This window comes from Pseudoliparis swirei, chromosome 22 (assembly GCF_029220125.1).
Source record: "Pseudoliparis swirei isolate HS2019 ecotype Mariana Trench chromosome 22, NWPU_hadal_v1, whole genome shotgun sequence".
In the NCBI taxonomy this organism is placed as follows: Eukaryota; Metazoa; Chordata; class Actinopteri; order Perciformes; family Liparidae; genus Pseudoliparis; species Pseudoliparis swirei.
In genome coordinates this window covers 20,564,594-20,587,007 of record NC_079409.1, presented here as the reverse complement: position 1 = coordinate 20,587,007, position 22,414 = coordinate 20,564,594, and the positions used below count along the sequence as shown (strand labels likewise).

Sequence of the window (22,414 nt, the reverse complement as noted above, 5' to 3'; positions counted from 1 at the left end):
AATCATACAATAATTTAAAAAGCATGTCTTTGTGACATATTTGTTATGAGGCCAAAATAATTGCATTTAATTACAGGAAATACCACTAGTGTAAGTATAGTTTATATTAGAATTAAACTTAGATATTATAATAATGATGATAATTACAACAAAATAATGGTATCAATAATAAAACATGTGTACTATTATTATTATCTTTAGGAGTAGTTGGTTCGTTAGTAGTAGTAATATTACAAAATGGAAGAATGGGAACAACTAACCACGTATAAAACAATAACACTGGACACTCTTATAAAGGAGAAGTTTAATCTCAATGAGGCTTTTTGCTGGTTAAATAAATGTAAATATATAAAATAAATAAATAAAATGTAATAAATAAATAAAATTAATAAAATACAAAATAACTGTAATAATAAAATACAATAAAGTAGATTCACCCAGTTAATGACGTACGTCCGGTCTCTCCACTCACCTACGCAACACATCCTGCTGTACAAATATTTGTTTCCTCCATGCAGGTAATTCCCTCGCTCATGATCCCATAAGGTGGACATTTAGAGATCCAGGCGCCCCGAGCCAGCTGCTGTTATGGGACTCAAAGAAGAAGCCGGAACCACTTTCTAACAGACGTGGGCTCTGCCCACAGGTACTGCCCACGAGTTCCCCATAATGTTCTTTGTCTTTTGATACGCTTGTGATAAAAGTGGCATCCTCCATACACAGGGAGCTATTTGCATATTCCTTCTAAATTTTGTTTAGAGGTCAATTTATTCACAGACATGCTGTGGAATAAACAACAGCATCAATGCAGTCATCCAATGATGGATGCTTCGAATATTTACTATTATACAACAATTACTTCCTGCCGTTTTAACCTCTAATCAATGATTGTATTCATTCCAAAAAAAGAGCAATTATGTAAATCCTCAGGGTGTTTGGCGTCTGTAATTTGGCAGGTTCGATGGAGCTGTGAAGCAACAGATACAGATCTCTACCGATACTAAGAGTAGCATTATTATTCTCTCTCCTCTGGGCTTTCCAGAACTATCCAAAAACACTGCGCAAAGGTCAGAAGTTATTATCTGTTTGAATGCGATAACAACACAGAACAATAAGCGCTGAGAACCGGAAAGTCAGGATTTTGTGCGCGGTCAAAGATGCAGTCCCTCGTGTCTTTAGCTGTCAACTCCGGCATGTGGCAATTTACGACAGGCCACAGCCGAGCTCTTCCTAGGTCACACGTCAAAGTGAAAGTGACCTGAACGCGCTGACCTCTGACCCCGAGCCATGCGGGTTGCTCTCTGATCTCCTCACATGTTGGCCACAGTCCCTGGCAGAGCAGCTTCCTTGGAAGAACAACATCATCCCGTTGACCCGAAGACGATATTCAACATAACTGGACTCAAGAATGCCAAATTCAAGACTTTCCTGGTAGTGTTAATAAAGTCTGGAACCTCAGAATGGACAGAGCTGCAATTAGAATATGAAATGTATTAATCTGAGACCTGAGCCAAATATATAGCAAACAAAAGAGAATAGCAGGACAGTAATAGTAGCATTATAGGCCATAATAGCCTAATACAACCATATGTATTAAAAGAGATGACATCATACAGCGAGCCGCTTCTCTTCCTTAAGGCTTCAAGATTTGAAGGACACAACACTCCTCATACTGCCGGTAGCTTAGCTTAGCATACAGGCTAAAGGCAAACATTGAGGTTGAAACCTCGTGGTGACGACGCTCAAGAAGAAAAACAGAAGTAGTCTGTGTTGTTTTGTTAGTATAATAGCCTTTTTTCATTATCTTTCTCTACATAATTCACGAGAAGCAGATGGCCACCAGCTCATTTCCTTTGGACTAGCGAGCTGGCGGCTTCAAGTCTGTATGCTAACAAGCTAACTGGCTAACTGTAGCTTCATATTGAACAGGCAGACATGAGAGTGGTCGCTATCAATCGTTTCTCTGCTAACTCTCAGCAAGTCTTCAGCTATTAGGCTACTTTAAATTAAGATAAGCTCATTAAGGTTTTGTAGGTAGCAAGGTGAGAATTCTGGTTTTGTGGCAGCTTGTTGTAGAAAACCGACTCCGGCCAACAGCTCATTTCCTTTGGACGAGCAAGCTGGCGGCTTCCAGTCTGTATGCTAACAAGCTAACTGGCTGTCGCTAACAGGCAGAATCAATCGTTTCTCTTCTAACTCTCAGCAAATGTCTTCAAGTATTACTTTAAATTAAGATAAGCTCATTCAAGTTTTGTTTCGTAATGAGGTCGACATGTTGGTCTTGTGACAGCTCCAGCTGCGCAGAGCAGACACGCTGGTCCTCTGGATGAAGGGGCACTGCATGGAGCCGCAGGCTGGTGAGAAAAATTCATGGAAAATGACTCGAGAAACTGTAAACATGCAGCTGCAATCACGCTTTGTGTATTTCACTCTGAGCTGATGTTTTCCGTCGTACATTAATCATAAAGTGACATCATCGCCGTTAAATGAACTGCTGCTGATGTCACTGTGTCGGCCTACGCCCCGGGGAGTACTGAGAAGGTCTAAAAAAAACTCCCAAGCGCAGGACCGGATGTGTATCCGCGGTCCCGGTGCTGCTCGTGGATAACACATGCATGTGTGCTCCATGTCTGTCGGTCTCCTCCGGGTTTGTTCTCGGTTCCCAGAGGACATGCGACGTGTATTCACCCGTTTGGGATCCTAGTTCACTGTTTACTTTATGACTCATGCCCACAGGTTCATTAGCACCAGTCGCAGCAGTGGAGGCCGTCCAGGCGGTTTTATATACACTACCGTTCAAAAGTTTGGGATCACCCAGACAATTTCGTGTCTTCCATGAAAAATCACACTTTTATTTATCAAATGAATATAAAATATAGTCAAGACATTGACAAGGTTAGAAATAATGATTAATATTTGAAGTATTAATTTTGTTCTACAACCTTCAAGCTCAAAGGAAGGCCAGTTGTATAGCTTATATCACCAGCATAACTGTTTTCAGCTGTGCTAACATAATTGCACGGGTTTTCTAATCAGACATTAGTCTTCTAAGGCGATTAGCAAACACAATGTACCATTAGAACACTGGAGTGATAGTTGATGGAAATGGGCCTCTATACACCTATGGAGATATTTCATTAGAAACCAGACGTTTCCACCTAGAATAGTCATTTACCACATTAACAATGTATAGTGTGTATTTCTGATTAATTTAATGTTATCTTTATTGAAAAAAAGTGCTTTTCTTTGAAGAATAAAGTCATTTCTAAGTGATCCCAAACTTTTGAACGGTAGTGTACACTCATGAGTCTTGGGAAAATACACACAAACACACACACACACACACACACTTGTGTACATTAATGTAACTGGGTAGCTGAGTTGCGGTTGTTTCCATGAAGAATTATGACTTTTCCACAAACGAGGCCAAAGCCAGAGCCATGGCTCAACCTCCACTGTTTGTATGTGTGTGGGTGTTTTTGTGTGTGTGTTTTTGTGTGTGTGTGTGTGTGTTAAACCTCCCATTTATCCGGTTCTGCCGACTGTGAGCGCTCTTCGTCGCAGAGTTATGCAAAGACATTTTAACGTCCCATTAACAGCCCGGGGGAAAACTCAAACAGATCAACAACAAAATATAAAATCCATCACGTAACGTCAGATATGTCGCAACACCTGACTTGACACCATTTGAGTTTGGAGGGGGGGGGGGTACCAAGGGGAAACAAACAAACAAACAGGAGAAAGGTCAAAGTTCAGCGAGAGAACGCAGAGTGATGCAACGAGTATTTACAGTCCCACTCAGCTGTGCCCCCCCCCCCCCCTCACTCCCCCGTGACCTTTCAGCCGACTCCAGCGTGGTCGGAGGGCCGTGTTCAGATGGGTGTTCTCACCTCTGCACGCACACAGCCCGCCGGAGCTGGAAGCCGACGCCCCTCTCGACCGCTGGGCCCGAGCCGAGGGGCCGACCCGAGGACGGGGCTTTGTCATTGTGCTCGTTTGAATGGATGTCCGTGACGAGGGGACAGCTAAGACCAGAAAGATCCCCTCCTCCGACAGCAGATTACCAGATGCAGCAGCTGCATCCCGGAGAATAAAGCATTAGCGCATAGAGCACATAATGTCAGGCCCGTTGGAAACAACTCGGGAAAGCAGCCAGGACTGGATGTGGAGTACATCAACGTCAAGCGGCACAACTCATTGAAGAAGAGAACTTTTTGTATCTTCTCAGAATTGCCAAAATGCTTCTTTATGCATATACTATAGTGGAGTAAAAGTGCATTTAAAGTCTTCCTGCTCTCCGTGAGCAATGATCCTATTATTGGCTTCACCCACAGACTGCCAAGCGTCTCTGAGAATGATCATCACCCCGACATCCCAATGCAAGATGGAAGCTGAGTCACACATCAACTTTCCTCATACCAAGTCCCTCTCCTTTTAATTTCAGCCATCTCAGATTAGATAAGATTCCACCAACGCTGAGGAACTCTAAAGCACATTCAACATTTTTGTTCAATGTGCTGGGATACTAACATTAGCTAACCTCGCATATCACAAGATTGGGCATTGAATTATGAACATGTTGGCATTAGTTGCATGCCAATTGGATACAAATTGACCGTGCTATGGTAAAAAGAAGATTTTGACCTTTCCATGACCTTGACCATTGACCCGATTGATCCCAAAATTCAATCAAATGGTCCCCGGATAATAACCAATCATCCCACCAAATTTCATGCGATTCGGTTTCAAACTTTTTTTGTTATGCGCGGAACACACATACAAATAAATAAATAAATACACGGCGATCAAAACATAACCTTCCGCATTTCCAATGCGAAGGTAATTAGGACCAAAAAAAACGCTAATGGAAATGGAATTACATCAGCAGGGTTGGACAAATTAACGGAAATGTCATGTGATCGTCAAAGCCAGTAGAATTCATCCTCTGTGGACCATATGTTCACAATCCCGTGGCTCCGATAGTTGTGGAGTCAGTTCAGGTGGAAGGAGGCGGGCTCAGTAACTCGGGGCGAGTCATTGAGTGACTTGTGAGCGCATCGAACCTGTCGCCATCGAAGACAAACGCAACGTGTGCACCATCAAACAGATTATTGTTTTCTTTTGTAAGACTGTCGGTTCAAAGGCCGGCCGACCAGTTTGGGGACTGTGTGCTAAACCAATAGCAAGAGAAAGACATTCCATCTGTATGGAGAGACAATAGGACACCAACACACACACACACACATACACACACCTAATTGCAGCTTGAGTGAGGACTGGTTTGTGTCAAAGCGCTTTGGCGTGTCCCGGGGTGACTTCGACAGGAGCCAAATAGACAATGCGGTCTGGGCGTGATGGGGGGGGTCTAATCTGGAGTTGCGATGGAGGACCAGCCACTTTGCAACAAGTGGCACGCAGAAGGCCCGGTGGCACCTCCGACCTGTCTGATGCACCGGGAAATAACATGTCATTTAGCAGACGCTTTTATCCAAAGCGACTTACAATAAGTGCATCAACCAAGAGTACAAACTAAGAACAACAAGAATACAGAAAGTAACATTTCCTCAACATAGTCGAACTACAAAAGTACCATAATAAGAGCCATTTAAGTGCCGCTGAAGTGCTAATCTGTGTTTTAATCCAGATATAGTCGGAAAAGATGTGTTTTTAGTTTCCGGCGGAAGCTGTAGAGACTTCCTGCTGCCCTGATGTCAGTGGGGAGCTCGTTCCACCACTGAGGAGCCAGGACACACACCACATGTGAAGATGTGTGTGTCGGTGGTTAGCGGGTTAGGGGGTCGGCGGTTCAATCCCCGCCCTCGCCGATGTGTCCTCGAGCAAGACGCTTGACCCTGAATTGCAAATTTAAAAATTTACAAATTTCCCAACTGTGGGACGAATAAAGGAATATCATATCATATCATGTCGCTGTGTGTGTTAATGTAACGTGATTGTCAGTCGCTTTGGATGAACGCGTCAGCTACATGAAATGTCAAGTAATGTAATGCAACCTCTCGGCGTTAGAAATACGACCTTTACGAAAAATATATAATATAAGATAATAAAGAAAGAGGCGTGAACGCGGTAAAAAGGACACAATGACCACGATGCGAAAAACACACCCTGCTGAGACACGATCAGAGCCGACATCACCGTTTAAAACGTAGTTTAGACAGAGTGAGGAGGAGATGAAGCAAACGCCACCTCTCTTTCCGTTACTCTTGTGTCGTCTCAAGCGCCAGAATAGAATCAGGATGACGAAGTGGCCCAAAAGCACCGGGGCAGGGAACGTGGGTCCTGGGGGGCTCGGAGGCATTTGTTCGGGACGGATTGAGATAAATAGATCGAGATAAATAGAGAGGGGATCAGGCGATGAGGCCCGGCTGTGGTGACAGGTGGAGCCTTCACTGGGAGGGGAGGGAGGAGGGGAGGGAGGAGGGGAGGCATGGGGCATTTAAAGAAAATTAAATAATAATAAAGGGCGCATTCCTGCTGCTCCGGTATTGCTGCAGAGCTATTACTGAAGGTCTGCTCTGGGTTTCCTGATTTGTTCAGCTGTTTACAACCACACCCTAGTGGGTGTGGCAGGGAGCTTGAAGAAGAAGAAGAAGAAGAAGAAGAAAAGAAAGAAGAAGCAGAAAAAGAAGAAGAAGACGAATAAGAAGAAGAAGAAGAAGAAGGTCCCTGCCACACTGTCAAGAGTATTAATGCAAAGTTTGGAAACAGTTGTTCGTCCAAGAGAGAAAATCTGAGTTTTAGTAGCGGAGACATTTAAAAAAGTTTTAAAAATATATATAATATATTACTCAAGGGCTGTTTTCATGTTTTCACTTAGGAAATAGGTGGTTTATTTTCCAAAGTCTTTAAAATAGCAATCTGGATCCATGTTTTTCCATTATTAAAGTATGAGAAAGTGTTATAAGTGTTATAAAAAGTATATTTGTTAATGGTTCAGCTAGTTTCTGTATCCATGAAGAAAAGGAGCCCACGGTGTCATCGTGTTGCTCATCAGATGCACCTCAGCGGGGTTCGGGTAGATAAGCAGCAGCCACTTCAGGTCATCCCGTCTGGAGAGCGTCGGGTCAAACCCGTCGACAGGTCTCGACACAGCCCGCCCTCGAGGACTTTGGGATCATTGCGACACCCTTCATCGCGGCATCGCCATTTATTCTCTCGATTAAAGCGACGACGCAGCGGGGTTTCGAAATGAGAGGAACGACTATACGCACGTTTAAAGAACGGCCCTCGGGAAACGAGTAGAATCCGCTCTGTGAGTCGACCCCACGGTGTCGACGCCCCTCAGGTGTCGCGATTGACAGGAAAGACACCTCCCGAAGAGGGTAAGAAGCGGGGGGGGGGGGACACATTTCTCTCCTCGACCTCTGCCCTTTCCCCCCCACTGCTACCTGCATGCCGTCGAATAAAACGGTAAAGTCACGTTGTCGACGTGTTTGAGTGGGGGACGGAATCTGTGCCGAAGGTTGCCCCGTCGTTGAGAGCGTGCGTCCGGCCAACAAAAATGAAAAGCTTTCGCCAAAACAGACACACACGCAGTCGGACACGGACACACACACACACGGCGACCCCACCTACCAGGTATGATCTTCATCTAAGAGGCGGGGAGGAAGAGGAGGACGAGGTGCGAAGAAAAAAGAGAGCTTTACTAGAGAGACGGGGGAGACGCCGCCGTTTGTTTTCCCGTCCGAAGCGCCTGGCTTCTCCCGTGTGTCGGGCTCTGACAGGCTGCCGCCTGCTGCTCGGATCTGTCAGCCTGCTCTCTCTCTCTCTCTCTCTCTCTCTCCCCCGTGGTCGGGGGAGGAGGCGGGACGATGGGGCCCGAGGAGGGCGAGAGCGGCGACCCGGGGGAGGGGTGATGGGAGGTGGGGTGGGGGCCGGTTGGAGCTGACTGGGGGTTATAAATAAATAAACTGATGGAAGAGCTCAGGCTGGACACTCGGCTGCAGCCCTGGAGACAACCTCCACAACACACAGGCCTCCATTCCTCCATCCCTCCCTCTCTCCATCCCTCCCTCTCGCCATCCCTCCATCCCTCCCTCTCTCCATCCCTCCATCCCTCCATCCCTCCCTCTCCGTTTCCCTTTGAGGATGATGATGACGGACGGGTAATTCTGTGAAATTAAGTTACAGCTCTCAAGACGGAAAATTAAAATGTTTCTCAGTATCTGCCAGAGCATATCATTCAGGCATTATATTTTTAATGGTAAAACCGCATATGAAATGTGATGTAGATACAGTAAAAAAATAATCAATTTCTAATTTACATGAAATTTTAATGGTTCCTGTTCTACTGTTCCTCTCAAGAGTGATTATTAGGAATAGCGAAGAAAAAACGGAAAAAATGAGAACTAGGACTGAAGGAATAATTGGCCACACACACACACACACACACACATACAGCTACACGTGCACAAACACACACATTTTAGTGATGGAAAGATTGAAGAGAGTTCTCAATGTTCATCCCCGATTGCTTTTGGGATCACAGCGATGCGCCACATGATCTAAATATAGCGTCCATAACACATGCGTCGGCTCGGTGTTGACAACCGGTTCCCTTTCCCTCTCATGCTGAACGCAATTCCACCCGGAGAGCGTCGCGGTTCGGCTCGTCTCCTCCTTGTGAAACACGGACGCTATACTTTTACCAAGAACCCACAGCGGGGGGGGGGGGGGGGGGGCTTCACGGAGGGCCGACAGGGGGAATTCCTTCTGTGAATCCCCTCGTGTGGCGCTTCAACTGAGCCTCACAACATTCACGTGGAGGCACTTAGCCAAGAGCTATTCGAAGCTTGCGTCCAGTGGGGGGGGGGGGGGGGGGCTCAATCCAGACCCATGACGCTGCTCGGGGCGCCGCTGGTGTAAACACAGGTGGCGCGGGAGAACAATGCAATGAAGCAAAGGTCAAAATTGGACAGCAGGAAGTTTCTAGAACCTCCACCGGAAACTAAAAACACATCTTTTGCAACTATACCTTGAATAAAAACAGATGGTACTTACTTATGGTATTACTCATGATATTACTGATGTTATTACTTATATTATTACTCATGATATTACTCATGGTATTACTTATGATATTATTTATGGTATTACTTATGTATTACTTATGGTATTACTGATGGTATTGTGGTATTACTCATGGTATTACTTATGGTATTACTTATGGTGTTACTTATGTATTACTTATGGTATTACTTATATTATTTATGGTATTACTCATGGTATTACTTTTAGCATTACTCATGGTATTACGTGTGGTGTTACTTGTGGTATTACTTCTGGTATTACTCATAGTATTACTCATGGTATTACTTGTGGTATTTTTTGTAGTTTGTCTTTCTTGTAGAAATATTACTTTCTTGATTCTTGTTGTTCTGAGTTTGTTCTCGTTGTTGAATTCACTTATTGTAAGTCACTTTGGATAAAAGCGAAATATCATGACATGTCATCTAATGTAATAACAAAATACTTAACTCCAGCTTTTCCTCCGACTCCCTCTCATAAGTGGAGTGGAGTCGTCCAGCCAGCGCCTGTAATCACCCAACCTGCGCTCTGGGAAATGACTAACACCATCACCATGTTGACCGAACCCTCAATATATTCCACATGTTATAGAGCCCTATCGTTTCCAGGGTGAGTTGTGTGGCTTCAGCAGATTCCTGATTCTGCGTCATGTCCAGCCTGCAGAGTCGTTATGTCGCAACGGACCACAATGCAATTGGATATCAAACACCTCAAACTCTGGCTCGCAAACAACCGCCGCTGTGGTTCTTCCTCATTACACCGTCTAGTCACGTCGACACACGCTTTACATCATTCGCTTATTGCTTATTGATGACTGATTCTTGGTTGCTATGCAGTGAAGCTGCGCAGCGGCTCCCGTTTCCTTCTCTCACTTCTCTCGGCCCTGGCACGCAGACGTCACGTCTTCCGTTGGCAAAGAGTTTGCTCGCCGTGCGTCTCCGCCTCGGTTCACGGGAGGTCGGCCGATATGTTCCGACTATCGCGGGAGTGAGTCAGCGGCATCCGAGGTCATTTACTTTGTTGTGATCAAAACACGGCTGGTGGTCGACAGCGGCGGCGGCCTGGACTCGAGCTGCCGGCTCACAACGCAGGCTATTGATACACAGCACAGGAATTATGTCCCCCATTCATTCTTTTTTTTTTTCCAGAGAGTGCGGATTGAGTCATACCATCAAAATGAAGAGCCGCCATAATGAAAGGCACGAGGCCGCGCATCGGGCATGGTTTACAGAGCAAAAAAAGAAAGAAGAAATAAAAACAACACAACATGGAGGGGCGTCGGTGCCGTGTCTGGGGTGTGATTCCGTCTAATTGCCTCTCCCCCTGGTGCTACGTGTGGGCAGACTTTAAACAGCCTCTCATGCGTATCGAAGTCATTCAAAGCACGTCCAGCGCCCCTCCATTGAAGACATCAAAAGCGCTGCACTGGAATGTCAAAGTGTTCCCTTCGAATCAAAATCAGTTCAAGCGGCCCTCTTTTAAAGAAAAAAACATATATTTTGGCTTTTTAAAATATTTTCCTTTTTCCCTTGGCTGGTTTCCACCTCACCGATGTAAGGAAAGACGGATTGCATCGAGACAAAAGCAGACATGCCTCACCGAGACTCCGTCCCAGGGGGTAACGGCGTCGGCTGACAGCTCCTCGATTAGCCAACATACCGAGAATACCACACTCGGGAGTAAACCCGCCTGACGTCGCAGCGGAGGTCGTGGGGTGGAACATGTATTACTCGGCAGCGTTATAAAAATGAATTATTGCCGTGGCATTGGGTCTGTTGATGACAACGGTTGGTAGTGGACAGCAGATGTCAGCAGTGGGTCACTGATCGCTGCGGTCATCTGACAGACCGGCACTGCTGCGCCCACATCTGATAGAAACATTGAAATGATTCTAGTTCTGTTTATGATTAGTTGCACATGGCGTTTTCTATACATCTCGAGTTAAGCATCATCCAAGTGCAGACGTGACGCATTTCCCTGATGAGCGCCGAGGGTCGAGGCCGCTAATTCAGTCCAGATCGTCCGTCACGTGTGGAACAAAACAAGCACACCCCGAGAGCCGCGGCCAGCCAACTCTTCCAACTCTTCCAACTTCCTGGCTCTCTTTATCCCTGTTGCTCACGCCCACAGAAAGACAACGCCCATTGCGAAGTCCCCGCCACTCACAGCCCGCAATATCACCTTTTTTTTAGGAAAGTTAGGAAAATATTCGGCATCTTCCCGAAACTATGAAGCACGCTTCGGAAACGCGGTCCACGAGTTTTGCTACCGCAGCATCAAATGCCACCGCGTTTCAGGGAGTTTGTTATTTTCCAGAGCCAGCGTAGGAGGCTATCATATCATCCCGTTATCACGTCGTCGACGCGACTCCCATATCCTACGCACGCCATTGCATCACGGTATGCAAGGCCTATCTCCAACACACAAGACATTCTGAAAAGAGAGAGACAAGAGAGCAACAAGCAAAGAATATACTGTATGTCTTAAAAAAAAAAAGCAGGAACATAGAGTTACTGGAGCAAAGGGGACACATGGTCCCAAAAGCACCACACCTCCCTGTGTGAAGCCTCTGGCTCACACACCACAGCGTCTCTGCGGGGAAGAGGCGAGGCTGAATCTCAGCAAACAGCCCCACCTCGCTGGAATGTCTGCAGGTCTGCATAATCTCATTGGGCAAACAGTCGGGGATAGCCCCGGAGATTACCGCCTGTCACGTGCACATGTGCACAGCTCAATACATCACGGGTACCACGCCCGGGAGAAAGAAGGAAAAAAAGGTGTGAATTTAAAAAAAAAGTTTGTTAAATTATGAGTGCCACTTATAACACGTAAACGGTGCGGTAAATTATAGGTATGATTCAGTTACTCATAGTGCCCCAAGTATGGTTTTTGATATGGCTTTTTAAGTCTGACTTTCACCTGTGATTATGTGATAATGCCATGTGTGAAATCTGACAGCGTCTCCAACACGCCGTGTGACCGATACCTCGTCTATTTTAAATCACACGGATAATTAAATCCCAGCCACAGAGAGAGAGAGAGAGAGACAGACAGAGAAAAAGAAAGCCTCTCGTCCACATCACAAACGTAGAGGCTGGGTTCTGTAGCGTGTCACTTTAAAGCCATGAACTGAGGTCAAATCCGCCCCAAATAACAGTCAGAGACGGGCGATTATGTTCTTCCGAGTACGAACTGCTTTTAAGTACGCGGCAATGCGGAGGGGCGACAGAAGAGCCCTCAGCGAGCACCCGACCTAAGACCTCCCACACTTCAAAGAAAGGTGGGATCCCAGCTGCGAGAGCCGTGACATCACACGCAAAGCTAGAGTCGGACCAGGTGTAGGAAGCAGGTCAGCCGGCACGCATTCACACCAACCTTCAATGAAGTGTGGCCATGTCTTCTCCTCTGGCTCGTCCAGCGAGTGGTCCCAGGTTCCCTCAGGTGAGGCCCCTCGCACCCTGGACCCCGGCAGCGTCGCCGCAAAAAACGCCCGCTCTATGGCGAGTTCTTCCAGAACATCCAGGTCCAGTTCCTCCTCCTCCTCCTCCTCGGGTTGTGCAGGTGGAGGAGCGGGCTGCTCCCCGGCGTCCTCTGGACGAATGACCTGCTTCACCTCCACGATCTCCTCAACCACTACGATTTTCCTCTTCATGGCGGCTTCGTCTGCCTCGCGGCCGACTGACCGGCAGGTGTCCGATAGGCGAAGCTGGTCAAGCTTGGCAGCGGCTGCGGCGGGTGTGGCGGTGGCAGAGGGTGTGTCCTCCGCCGAGTCCTTCTCCTTCTTCTTCTTCGTCTCTCCCTTCTGCTGCGAGGCCTCGACCAAAGAGAGGCTTTTCTCTGTGCTGCGCTCTGCTGCCTGACGGGCTGAACGTTGTGCAACTCTGGGAGGCTCCTGTCGCTTGCCAAGTGGGCCGGCCCGTGTTTGAGCTGCAGCTGCCTCTGCCTCTGCCTCCGCTCTCGCCGCTGACGCAAATCCTCCGACTGCGGGCGCTTCCCTCGCAGTGGAGGAAGTTTTTGCTTTCGGAACCTCCCGCTTGACTTTTCCTGCAGAGAGCCCCGGTGGCTCCACCTCCCCTTTGTCTGCCGGGGCCTCACAGACCACAGCTGCTGCCGCCGCTGCTGCTGCCTGCCCGGCTTCCTGCTGCACATTGCACATTCTTTCGGGGGTCTTCTCTGCAGAAACGCTCAGTTCAGGCACTTCGGAGGTGGTGACACGGCCGTCTTTAACAGTGCCCTTGGGCGACGGCGTAATGTCAGGGCAGGCCGAAGCCGAAAACACAGGCTTTGTGTTTACGGTGTCTGATGCCGCTGCCTGAGCCGGCTTCTTCCCCCTCCCTTTCTTTTTACCCTTTGAAGATTCCTCTGCAGCGTTCTCTGTCGTTAAAAGAGACTTAGTGTTAACTGTGGGTGTCTGTGATTCTGACAACGCTGGAGGAATTTGGCCCTCTTGTATGAGCTTCACTTGAGTTATTTGCTGCACGGTCACAGACGTTCCCTCAGATGTCCCTTTGGCTTTGAGCTTGTCCTCGGAGCATGGCGCTCCATGTGTTATTTTGCTGACACCGCTTCCCTCAACCTTCACTTTTACAAGTGCAGTGTCGGGACTCTCCACTGGGGGCACTGCTGCGCTCCGATCTAACGGCAGGGACGCCACTTCAAAACTACTTTGGTCCTCAGTTTGTTTAGGGACTTCCGTTATTGGCTTCCCTGGAATGTGTTTAGGGTCTTCCTTCATTTCCCCCCCATTGCTATCTATCTTAGCCTGAGCTGTGTGTTCCTCTTCAGGTCCCCGGGTCTTTGTGCTAGTACACATGCTCAGTGGCTCTGAGGTAAGGGGTTGGGGTGGGAGGGTATTTTCAGCCACCTCCTCAGGCATCTTGTCTATACAGGGTTTTTCCTTCTCCAACTTAAAGACCGACAGCTCCTCAGTATTGATAATCTTTGAACTCTCAGCTGGAGATTTCTTTTTCTTCCTTTTTGATTTAGAGCTTGCATCAACCATTTGTTTGGTTTCCATAACCACCTCCGTGGTGGCAACATGTTGACTGAGTTGAGGGGGTGTGACACCCTGCACGGAGACTTTAAGCACCTCTTCTGGCTCTGTGTGTTCGTCTTTCTGCAGGAAAGGAGTCACCTTTACATCAGTTTTATCATGTTTTGTGATGATCTCCGTTTCTGAAGAAAAGGCCACAGCTGAGAGAGTCGTGGTAATAATGGTAGTTTTAACTTCAATGATTGAAGACTCGGTCACCGTCGTGGTTTTCTGGGGAGCTTCATCAGTTTTGGGCTTTGATGAGAGATTCAGTGAAGTCACTTTGGTCCCAACGGGCTCCTGGGTGACGTTTACTTTAGAGATCTCCTTCACTGTCTCGCTGGTGGTACTGCTAGGCTGTGGTTTGGTGGTCTCCTGGGTCTCTTTTACTTTAGAGATCTCCTTCACTGTCTCACTGGTTGTACTGCTGGGCTGTGGTTTGGTGATCTCCTGGGTCTCTTTTACTTTAGAGATCTCCTTCACTGCCTCGCTTAAGGTACTGCTGGGCTGTGGTTTGGTGGTCTCCTGGGTCACTTTTACTTTAGAGATCTCCTTCACTGCCTCACTGGTGGTACTGCTAGGCTGTGGTTTGGTGGTCTCCTGGGTCACTTTTACTTTAGAGATCTCCTTCACTGTCTCACTGGTGGTACTGCTGGGCTGTGGTTTGGTGGTCTCCTGGGTCACTTTTACTTTAGAGATCTCCTTCACTGCCTCGCTTAAGGTACTGCTGGGCTGTGGTTTGGTGGACTCCTGTGTCTCTTTTACTTTAGAGATCTCCTTCACTGCCTCGCTTAAGGTACTGCTGGGCTGTGGTTTGGTGGTCTCCTGGGTCACTTTTACTTTAGAGATCTCCTTCACTGCCTCGCTGGTGGTACTGCTGGGCTGTGGTTTGGTGGACTCCTGTGTCTCTTTTACTTTAGAGATCTCCTTCACTGCCTCGCTGGTGGTACTGCTAGGCTGTGGTTTGGTGGTCTCCTGGGTGACTTTTACTTTAGAGATCTCCTTCACTGCCTTGCTGGTGGTACTGCTGGGCTGTGGTTTGGTGGTCTCCTGGGTCTCTTTTACTTTAGAGATCTCCTTCACTGCCTCACTGGTGGTAATGCTGGGCTGTGGTTTGGTGGACTCCTGGGTCTCTTTTACTTTAGAGATCTCCTTCACTGCCTCGCTTAAGGTACTGCTGGGCTGTGGTTTGGTGGTCTCCTGGGTCACTTTTACTTTAGAGATCTCCTTCACTGCCTTGCTGGTGGTACTGCTGGGCTGTGGTTTGGTGGTCTCCTGGGTCTCTTTTACTTTAGAGATCTCCTTCACTGCCTCACTGGTGGTAATGCTGGGCTGTGGTTTGGTGGACTCCTGGGTCTCTTTTACTTTAGAGATCTCCTTCACTGCCTCGCTTAAGGTACTGCTGGGCTGTGGTTTGGTGGTCTCCTGGGTCTCTTTTACTTTAGAGATCTCCTTAACTGCCTCGCTTAAGGTACTGCTGGGCTGTGGTTTGGTGGTCTCCTGGGTCACTTTTACTTTAGAGATCTCCTTCACTGCCTCGCTGGTTGTACTGCTGGGCTGTGGTTTGGTGGTCTCCTGGGTCTCTTTTACTTTAGAGATCTCCTTCACTGCATCACTGGTGGTACTGCTAGGTTGTGGTTTGGTGGTCTCCTGGGTCTCTTTTACTCTAGAGATCTCCTTCACTGCATCACTGGTGGTACTGCTAGGTTGTGGTTTAGTGGTCTCCTGGGTGACTTTTACTTTAGAGATCTCCTTCACTGCCTCGCTGGTGGTACTGCTGGGCTGTGGTTTGGTGGTCTCCTGGGTCTCTTTTACTTTAGAGATCTCCTTCACTGCCTCACTGGTGGTACTGCTGGGCTGTGGTTTGGTGGTCTCCTTGGTCTCTTTTACTTTAGAGATCTCCTTCACTGCCTCGCTTAAGGTACTGCTGGGCTGTGGTTTGGTGGTCTCCTGGGTCACTTTTACTTTAGAGATCTCCTTCACTGCCTCACTGGTGGTACTGCTAGGTTGTGGTTTGGTGGTCTCCTGGGTGACTTTTACTTTAGAGATCTCCTTCACTGCCTCGCTTAAGGTACTGCTGGGCTGTGGTTTGGTGGTCTCCTGGGTGACTTTTACTTTAGAGATCTCCTTCACTGCCTCACTGGTGGTACTGCTGGGCTGTGGTTTGGTGGTCTCCTGGGTCTCTTTTACTTTAGAGATCTCCTTCACTGCATCACTGGTGGTACTGCTAGGTTGTGGTTTGGTGGTCTCCTGGGTGACTTTTACTTTAGAGATCTCCTTCACTGCCTCACTGGTGGTACTGCTAGGTTGTGGTTTAGTGGTCTCCTGGGTGACTTTTACTTTAGAGATCTCCTTCACTGCCTCGCTGGTGCTACTGCTGGGCTGTGGTTTGGTGGTCTCCTTGGTCTCTTTTACTTTAGAGATCTCCTTCACTGCCTCGCTTAAGGTACTGCTGGGCTGTGGTTTGGTGGTCTCCTGGGTCTCTTTTACTTTAGAGATCTCCTTCACTGCCTCACTGGTGGTACTGCTAGGCTGTGGTTTGGTGGTCTCCTGGGTGACTTTTACTTTAGAGATCTCCGTCACTGCCTCGCTTAAGGTACTGCTGGGCTGTGGTTTGGTGGTCTCCTGGGTCACTTTTACTTTAGAGATCTCCTTCACTGCCTCACTGGTGGTACTGCTAGGCTGTGGTTTGGTGGTCTCCTGGGTCACTTTTACTTTAGAGATCTCCTTCACTGCCTCGCTGATGGTCCTGCTAGGCTGTGGTTTGGTGGTCTCCTGGGTCTCTTTTACTTTAGAGATCTCCTTCACTGCCTCGCTGGTGGTACTGCTGGGCTGTGGTTTGGTGGACTCCTGTGTCTCTTTTACTTTAGAGATCTCCTTCACTGCATCACTGGTGGTACTGCTAGGCTGTGGTTTGGTGGTCTCCTGGGTGACTTTTACTTTAGAGATCTCCTTCACTGCCTCACTGGTGGTACTGCTGGGCTGTGGTTTGGTGGTCTCCTTGGTCTCTTTTACTTTAGAGATCTCCTTCACTGCCTCACTGCTGGTACTGCTGGGCTGTGGTTTGGTGGTCTCCTGGGTCTCTTTTACTTTAGAGATCTCCTTCACTGCCTCACTGGTGGTACTGCTGGGCTGTGGTTTGGTGGTCTCCTGAGTCTCTTTTACTTTAGAGATCTCCTTCACTGCCTCACTGATGGTACTGCTGGGCTGTGGTTTGGTGGTCTCCTGGGTCTCTTTTACTTTAGAGATCTCCTTCACTGCCTCACTGGTGGTACTGCTGGGCTGTGGTTTGGTGGACTCCTGGTTGACAGTTACTTGAGCAGTTGTCTTGGCCCTCTCAACATCCATTTTGACTTCAACTGGGGCCTTCGGTTCTGCCGGTTTAACTGGTTCCTCATTAACCTTTGCTCTTCTAGGCTTCTCTCCTTTGACGTGTGTTGTGATGACAGGGATGGGAGTGGCAGCAGGGAATTTGGAGGTTTCCTGAGCAGCAGGCACTGTAATACCGGGATGGGCCTTCATGTCATCAGTGGCTGTTTGAGCTGTAGCTTTGACCTCTGCAGGTTTAACTGGATAAACAATCACCTGTTTAGTCTTCTCTTCCGTGACATCTTTTGTCACTAGTTGTGTGATGACAGTGGTGAAAGTGGAGGTGGCAGCAGAGAGTTTGGAGGTTTCCTGAGCTGAAGCCTTTGCGATAACTGTCTGGGCCTTCATGTCATCAGTTGTGGTTTTAGCTGAAGCCTTGACCTCTGACGATTTAACTGGACCAACAATCGTCTTTTTTGTCCTCTCTTCATTTGCATCTTTTTTGACTAGTTTTGTTATGACAGTGGTGGAAGTGGAAGTGGCAGCAGAGAGTTTGGAGGTTTCTTGAGCTGAAGCCTTTGCGATAACTGTCTGGGCCTTCATGTCATCAGTGGCTGTTTTAGCGGAAACCTTGACCTCTGAATCAATAATCACCTTTTTAGTCTTCTCTTCCGTGACATCTTTTGTCACTAGTTGTGTGATGACAGTGGTGGAAGTGGAGGTGGCAGCAGAGAGTTTGGAGGTTTCCTGAGCTGAAGCCTTTGCGATAACTGTCTGGGCCTTCATGTCATCAGTGGCTGTTTTAGCGGAAACCTTGACCTCTGAATCAATAATCACCTTTTTAGTCTTCTCTTCCGTGACATCTTTTGTCACTAGTTGTGTGATGACAGTGGTGGAAGTGGAGGTGGCAGCAGAGAGTTTGGAGGTTTCCTGAGCTGAAGCCTTTGCGATAACTGTCTGGGCCTTCATGTCATCAGTGGCTGTTTTAGCTGAAGCCTTGACCTCTGAAGATTTAACTGGATCAACAATCACCTTAGTAGTTTTCTTTTCCTTGACATCTTTATTGACAGGTTTTGTGATGACAGTGGCGGAAGTGGAAGTGGAAATGGCAGAAAGGAGCTTGAAGGTCTCCTGAGCAGCAGGCACAGTACTTACTGTCTGGGCCTTCATGTCATCAGTGGCTGTTTTAGCTGTAGCCTTGACCTCTGAAGATTTAACTGGATCAACAATTATCTTTTTTGTCCTCTCTTCATTTGCATCTTTTGTCACTAGTTGTGTGAAGACAGTGGTGGAATTGGAAGTAGCAGCAGAGAGTTTGGAGGTTTCCTGAGCTGAAGCTTTTGTGATAACTGGCTGGGCCTTCATGTCATCAGTTTCTGTTTTAGCTGAAGCCTTGACCTCTGCAGATTTAACTGGATCAACGATCACTTTTTTCGTCTTCTCTTCCTTGACATCTTTATTGGCAGGTTGTGTGATGACAGTGGTGGAAGTGGAAGTGGCAGCAGAGAGTTTGGAGGTTTCCTGAACAGCAGACACTGTACTAACTGTCTGGGCCTTCATGTAATGAGTGGCTGTTTTAGCTGAAGCCTTGACCTCTGAAGATTTAACTGGATCAACAATTGTCTCTTTAGTCTTCTCTTCCTTGAACTCATTTGTGACTAGTTGTGTGATAACAGTGGTGGAAGTGGAAGTGGCAGCATGGAGTTTGGAGGTTTCCTGAGCAGAAACCTTTGTGATAACTGCCTGAACCTTCATGTCATCAGTGGCTGTTTTAGCTGAAGCCTTGACCTCTGAAGATTTAACTGGATCAACAATCACCTTTTTAGTCTTCTCTTCCTTGACATCTTTATTGGCAGGTTTTGTGGCGGTGTTTTTCGCAGCAGCGGCCATTGTTTCAACCGTTTGGGGCTTTGCTTTATAATTTGCTGTTTCAGCTGTTGCCTTGACCTCTGCAGGTCTCATTGGATCCATGGCCACCTTTAGTGTCTTCTCCTCTTTGATCTCTGCGTCAGGAAGAGTTGTGATAGCTGAGATGCTTGTTACAACATAACCAGGCTTCGTGGACACCTGTTCATCAGCGATCGTGAGCTCCTCTTTATTTGTTTTCGGAGAGGAGGGTTGAGCTGGATTCTTTGATGTCGCACCACCTGAAGCTCTGGTGAATGGTAGAGCCGTCTTGGAAGACACTGATGACAGAGAGGTCTGCGGCGCGTCCTGTTTCCACGCTGCTCTCTCCACCTGGACCGACGTCGGTGGCCTCTCCTTCTGGACTTCAGACACTCTTCTCTCCTGTGATGTTGCTGCTGACCGCTCACTGCTCCCATCGGGATGCTGGCGAGAGAATCTTCTCACTTTGCTCTCCTCTACCACCGCTGCCTCACTTCTAAAGCTGCTCCCTCGACTACTTAACAGAGGCTGAGGCTGGTCCTCCACCTCCCATGATGCTTTGGGCCTGACTGGCTCTGCAGCCAGAGGGCGACCCCTAAACCTGGGGGTGCTGTCAGAGGAGCTCTCTTTTTCTCCGGGACCCATCGTCGTATGGCGGTAGCCGTGACGCTCAGTCAGAGACTCTTGGCTCTCCGCCTCGCCCCGGCGTCCTGGTTTGGGAACATAAGATGTAGGACCGTCCACAGATTGGACATGTGCACCCCGGTGGCCAAAGGCCATGGTGGCGACGGGCTTCTTCATCCTTTGCAGGGAGGCGGGGACAATCTCAGGGGGCAGGTGGAGGTAGTCACGCAGGTACACAATGCCCTCATTGGTCAGGTACCAGTAGAAATGTCTCCAGACAAATGTCTCCTTCACATAGCCCCGAGACTTGAGAGACACCATGGCTCGGATGACTTGTAGGTTTCTCACACCTTCCAGCTCAGGGTGCATGGTCTGAGGCCTCTTGTCCTTCTTGGCCACCATGACACCATCTCGAAACAGGATCTCATAGATGGCCCTCAGTTCCCGCATGGGCATCAGCATTCCAGCCACCATTGTGTTTTATGTCAGTGTGCTCTCTCAAAAGCAAAACTGGAAATCACAACATGAAAGGAGCATAAATAAAACAATCTTAAGTCCGGTAGTTTAAGAGAATCTAGCGGCAGAACCGGCTGTCACATGCTTCTCAATTCAATTCGAAGAAAAAAGGAGAAATCTTGAAAGTTTGTTCTCTTACTTTCTTTTCCTCGTTCTTGCCGATCCTTTGGAGGTCGTGAAGAAGAAAACAAATGAAAAAAGAATATTCCTCTGTGAAATTGGACTTGAACAAAGTCAAACGTGTGCTGTCCACCCCCCCTCCCACACACACACACCCCTTACATGCAGCGTGGCTGGGAATGAACAGTCTCCGTTCAGCCGAGATGGCAGTGACAGAATGGAGGCAGGAACGTGTGTGTGTGAGGGAGTGAGAGAGAGAGAGCGAAAGAGAGAGAGAGAGAGAGTGAGGCACACTTCTCAGCCGGGCTCCTCCTACCTTCGCTCTCTATTTCTTTGGAAAAAACGGTCGTGGAAAAAAATTCTCACTAAAGTAAATAGTACAGCAGTACTTTCGAAGGGAAAAAAAAGAAAAAAGTACACAATACAGCGATTGAAAATCAATCACCGCTATGGGAAATCAATGGAGCAACACACCCATGAAGTGTGTTTGAGCTCTGAGGCTTTTACTGAGACGCACAACCACACACGGAGAGCACACGCCTCCTTCGTAATGTACACACAACTCTAAACACACACTACGACCGGCAGGGAGACACACACACACACACACACACACGCCCAGTAATGGGCTGTTCTAAACAGGGATTAGTATAGAGAAAAGACAGTCATCCACATGGCATGCATCTATCTTTGAGCGTCTACGTCGGTTATGGAGTCCAATGTGTCTCGTGGGACACATTTCCTGCTCAGGTATCTCTTTGACACTCTGCGCAAGGTGTGGCTTCGGGCTCTCGTGTCACACGAGCCTTCTGAACGTGCGAAGGGAAAGACGCCTTCGTAAAGCATAAATCATCAGTGTATTTTGGGAGCAGGACAAAAACTGCACACCGGTAGTTTGATACGACCCGTGTAAATGTAGAGAGAGAGAGAGAGAGATATTCTATTCCTGTATGTGTGTTGGGGATTCACTAAGAGACCCAGTGAAGGAAATGACATACACTAATAAGTGTTTCTCGTTGCAGCTCATTAAAGTGATGCAACAGGCTGCAAAGCCCCCTGAAGTTGTGTTGCCGCTTCAGACCGGCACACACTCGGGCGTCACGCCTCGGCTTCTCTGGCAACCAAGACGGCGTAACCTTTACGGCGCTCCCAGGAACCTGATATCAGATTTCTACCCCGAGATCACTTCTCCCTTCCGTACATCTGTCTCCCGTTCGTCTCTCCGTGTCAGTGAAGAGAGTCCAGTGTCCAGGCCCAAAGACTGGAGGGGAAAGACTGAGCAGAGGAGTAACACGTCCACTCGACGAGGGAGAAAAACAGGCTCTCTGCCGAGGAGCGAGCACAGGGTGCTGTGCTGGAACACAGAGGTCCAGTTGCGAAACTGTGGCGGCGATGAAATGATGCATACGCCATGACACATCCGAACACACGGTGTAAAAGCTGTTGTTTTCTTTTATTCTTGCCATGGCAACAGTCAAACCATGTGACCCCGCTCCGAATGGGCCGCATATCGTCTTTCAGGGCTGCTGTAAATGAGCTCGCCCGGACAGCGAGACTAAAGCGTCAATCATCAGACCGACCAATCAGAGCCACTGTGATCTAAAACAAACTATTTAGCACATTGGCAAGCTTTCAATAGCAGTTCTACAAGTGGTGAGGGCAAAATTACAGTCTCACAGTATGTGCTTAAAAGCCACAGACAAACATGAAATATGAACATGATGTAAAAAAACCAGTACAGGTACACTAAGGTAACACTTATGCTTACTAATAGAGTCATAAAAACAAGACCTGTCATTCAGTCGTTCTGTTAGTCAGTGCTCCACCTAAAGCAGAAATGCTCTGAAACATCCGTCAGCGTGCCACATCTTCTTCGGCGGC

General features: G+C 47.8%; 2 protein-coding genes across 10 annotated transcripts in view; both read right to left on the bottom strand.

The window, feature by feature from the left end:
• The window catches only part of plecb (plectin b), a 148,516-nt gene that overhangs the window by 56,939 nt on the left and 69,163 nt on the right, over positions 1-22,414 (bottom strand). For 2 of the 9 annotated variants that reach the window (XM_056444456.1, XM_056444457.1), the window contains exon 1: positions 7,594-7,700. The exons of the other annotated variants lie outside the window; for them this stretch is intronic. In XM_056444456.1, the coding sequence (XP_056300431.1) occupies positions 7,594-7,609 (16 nt within the window). In that variant the 5' untranslated portion in view covers positions 7,610-7,700. Of the gene's footprint in view, positions 1-7,593; positions 7,701-22,414 lie in introns of those variants that run through there. 9 annotated transcript variants of the gene reach the window in all.
• Positions 8,841-20,750, bottom strand: LOC130212690 (microtubule-associated protein futsch-like). The gene is made up of 7 exons (XM_056443810.1): positions 20,553-20,750; positions 14,297-20,407; positions 14,092-14,161; positions 12,421-13,419; positions 12,252-12,337; positions 11,598-11,752; positions 8,841-8,874 (listed from the first exon to the last, which is right to left on the bottom strand). The coding sequence occupies exons 2-7, from the start codon at positions 20,369-20,371 to the stop codon at positions 8,841-8,843; spliced, it is 7,419 nt and encodes a 2,472-aa protein (XP_056299785.1). The 5' UTR covers positions 20,372-20,407; positions 20,553-20,750.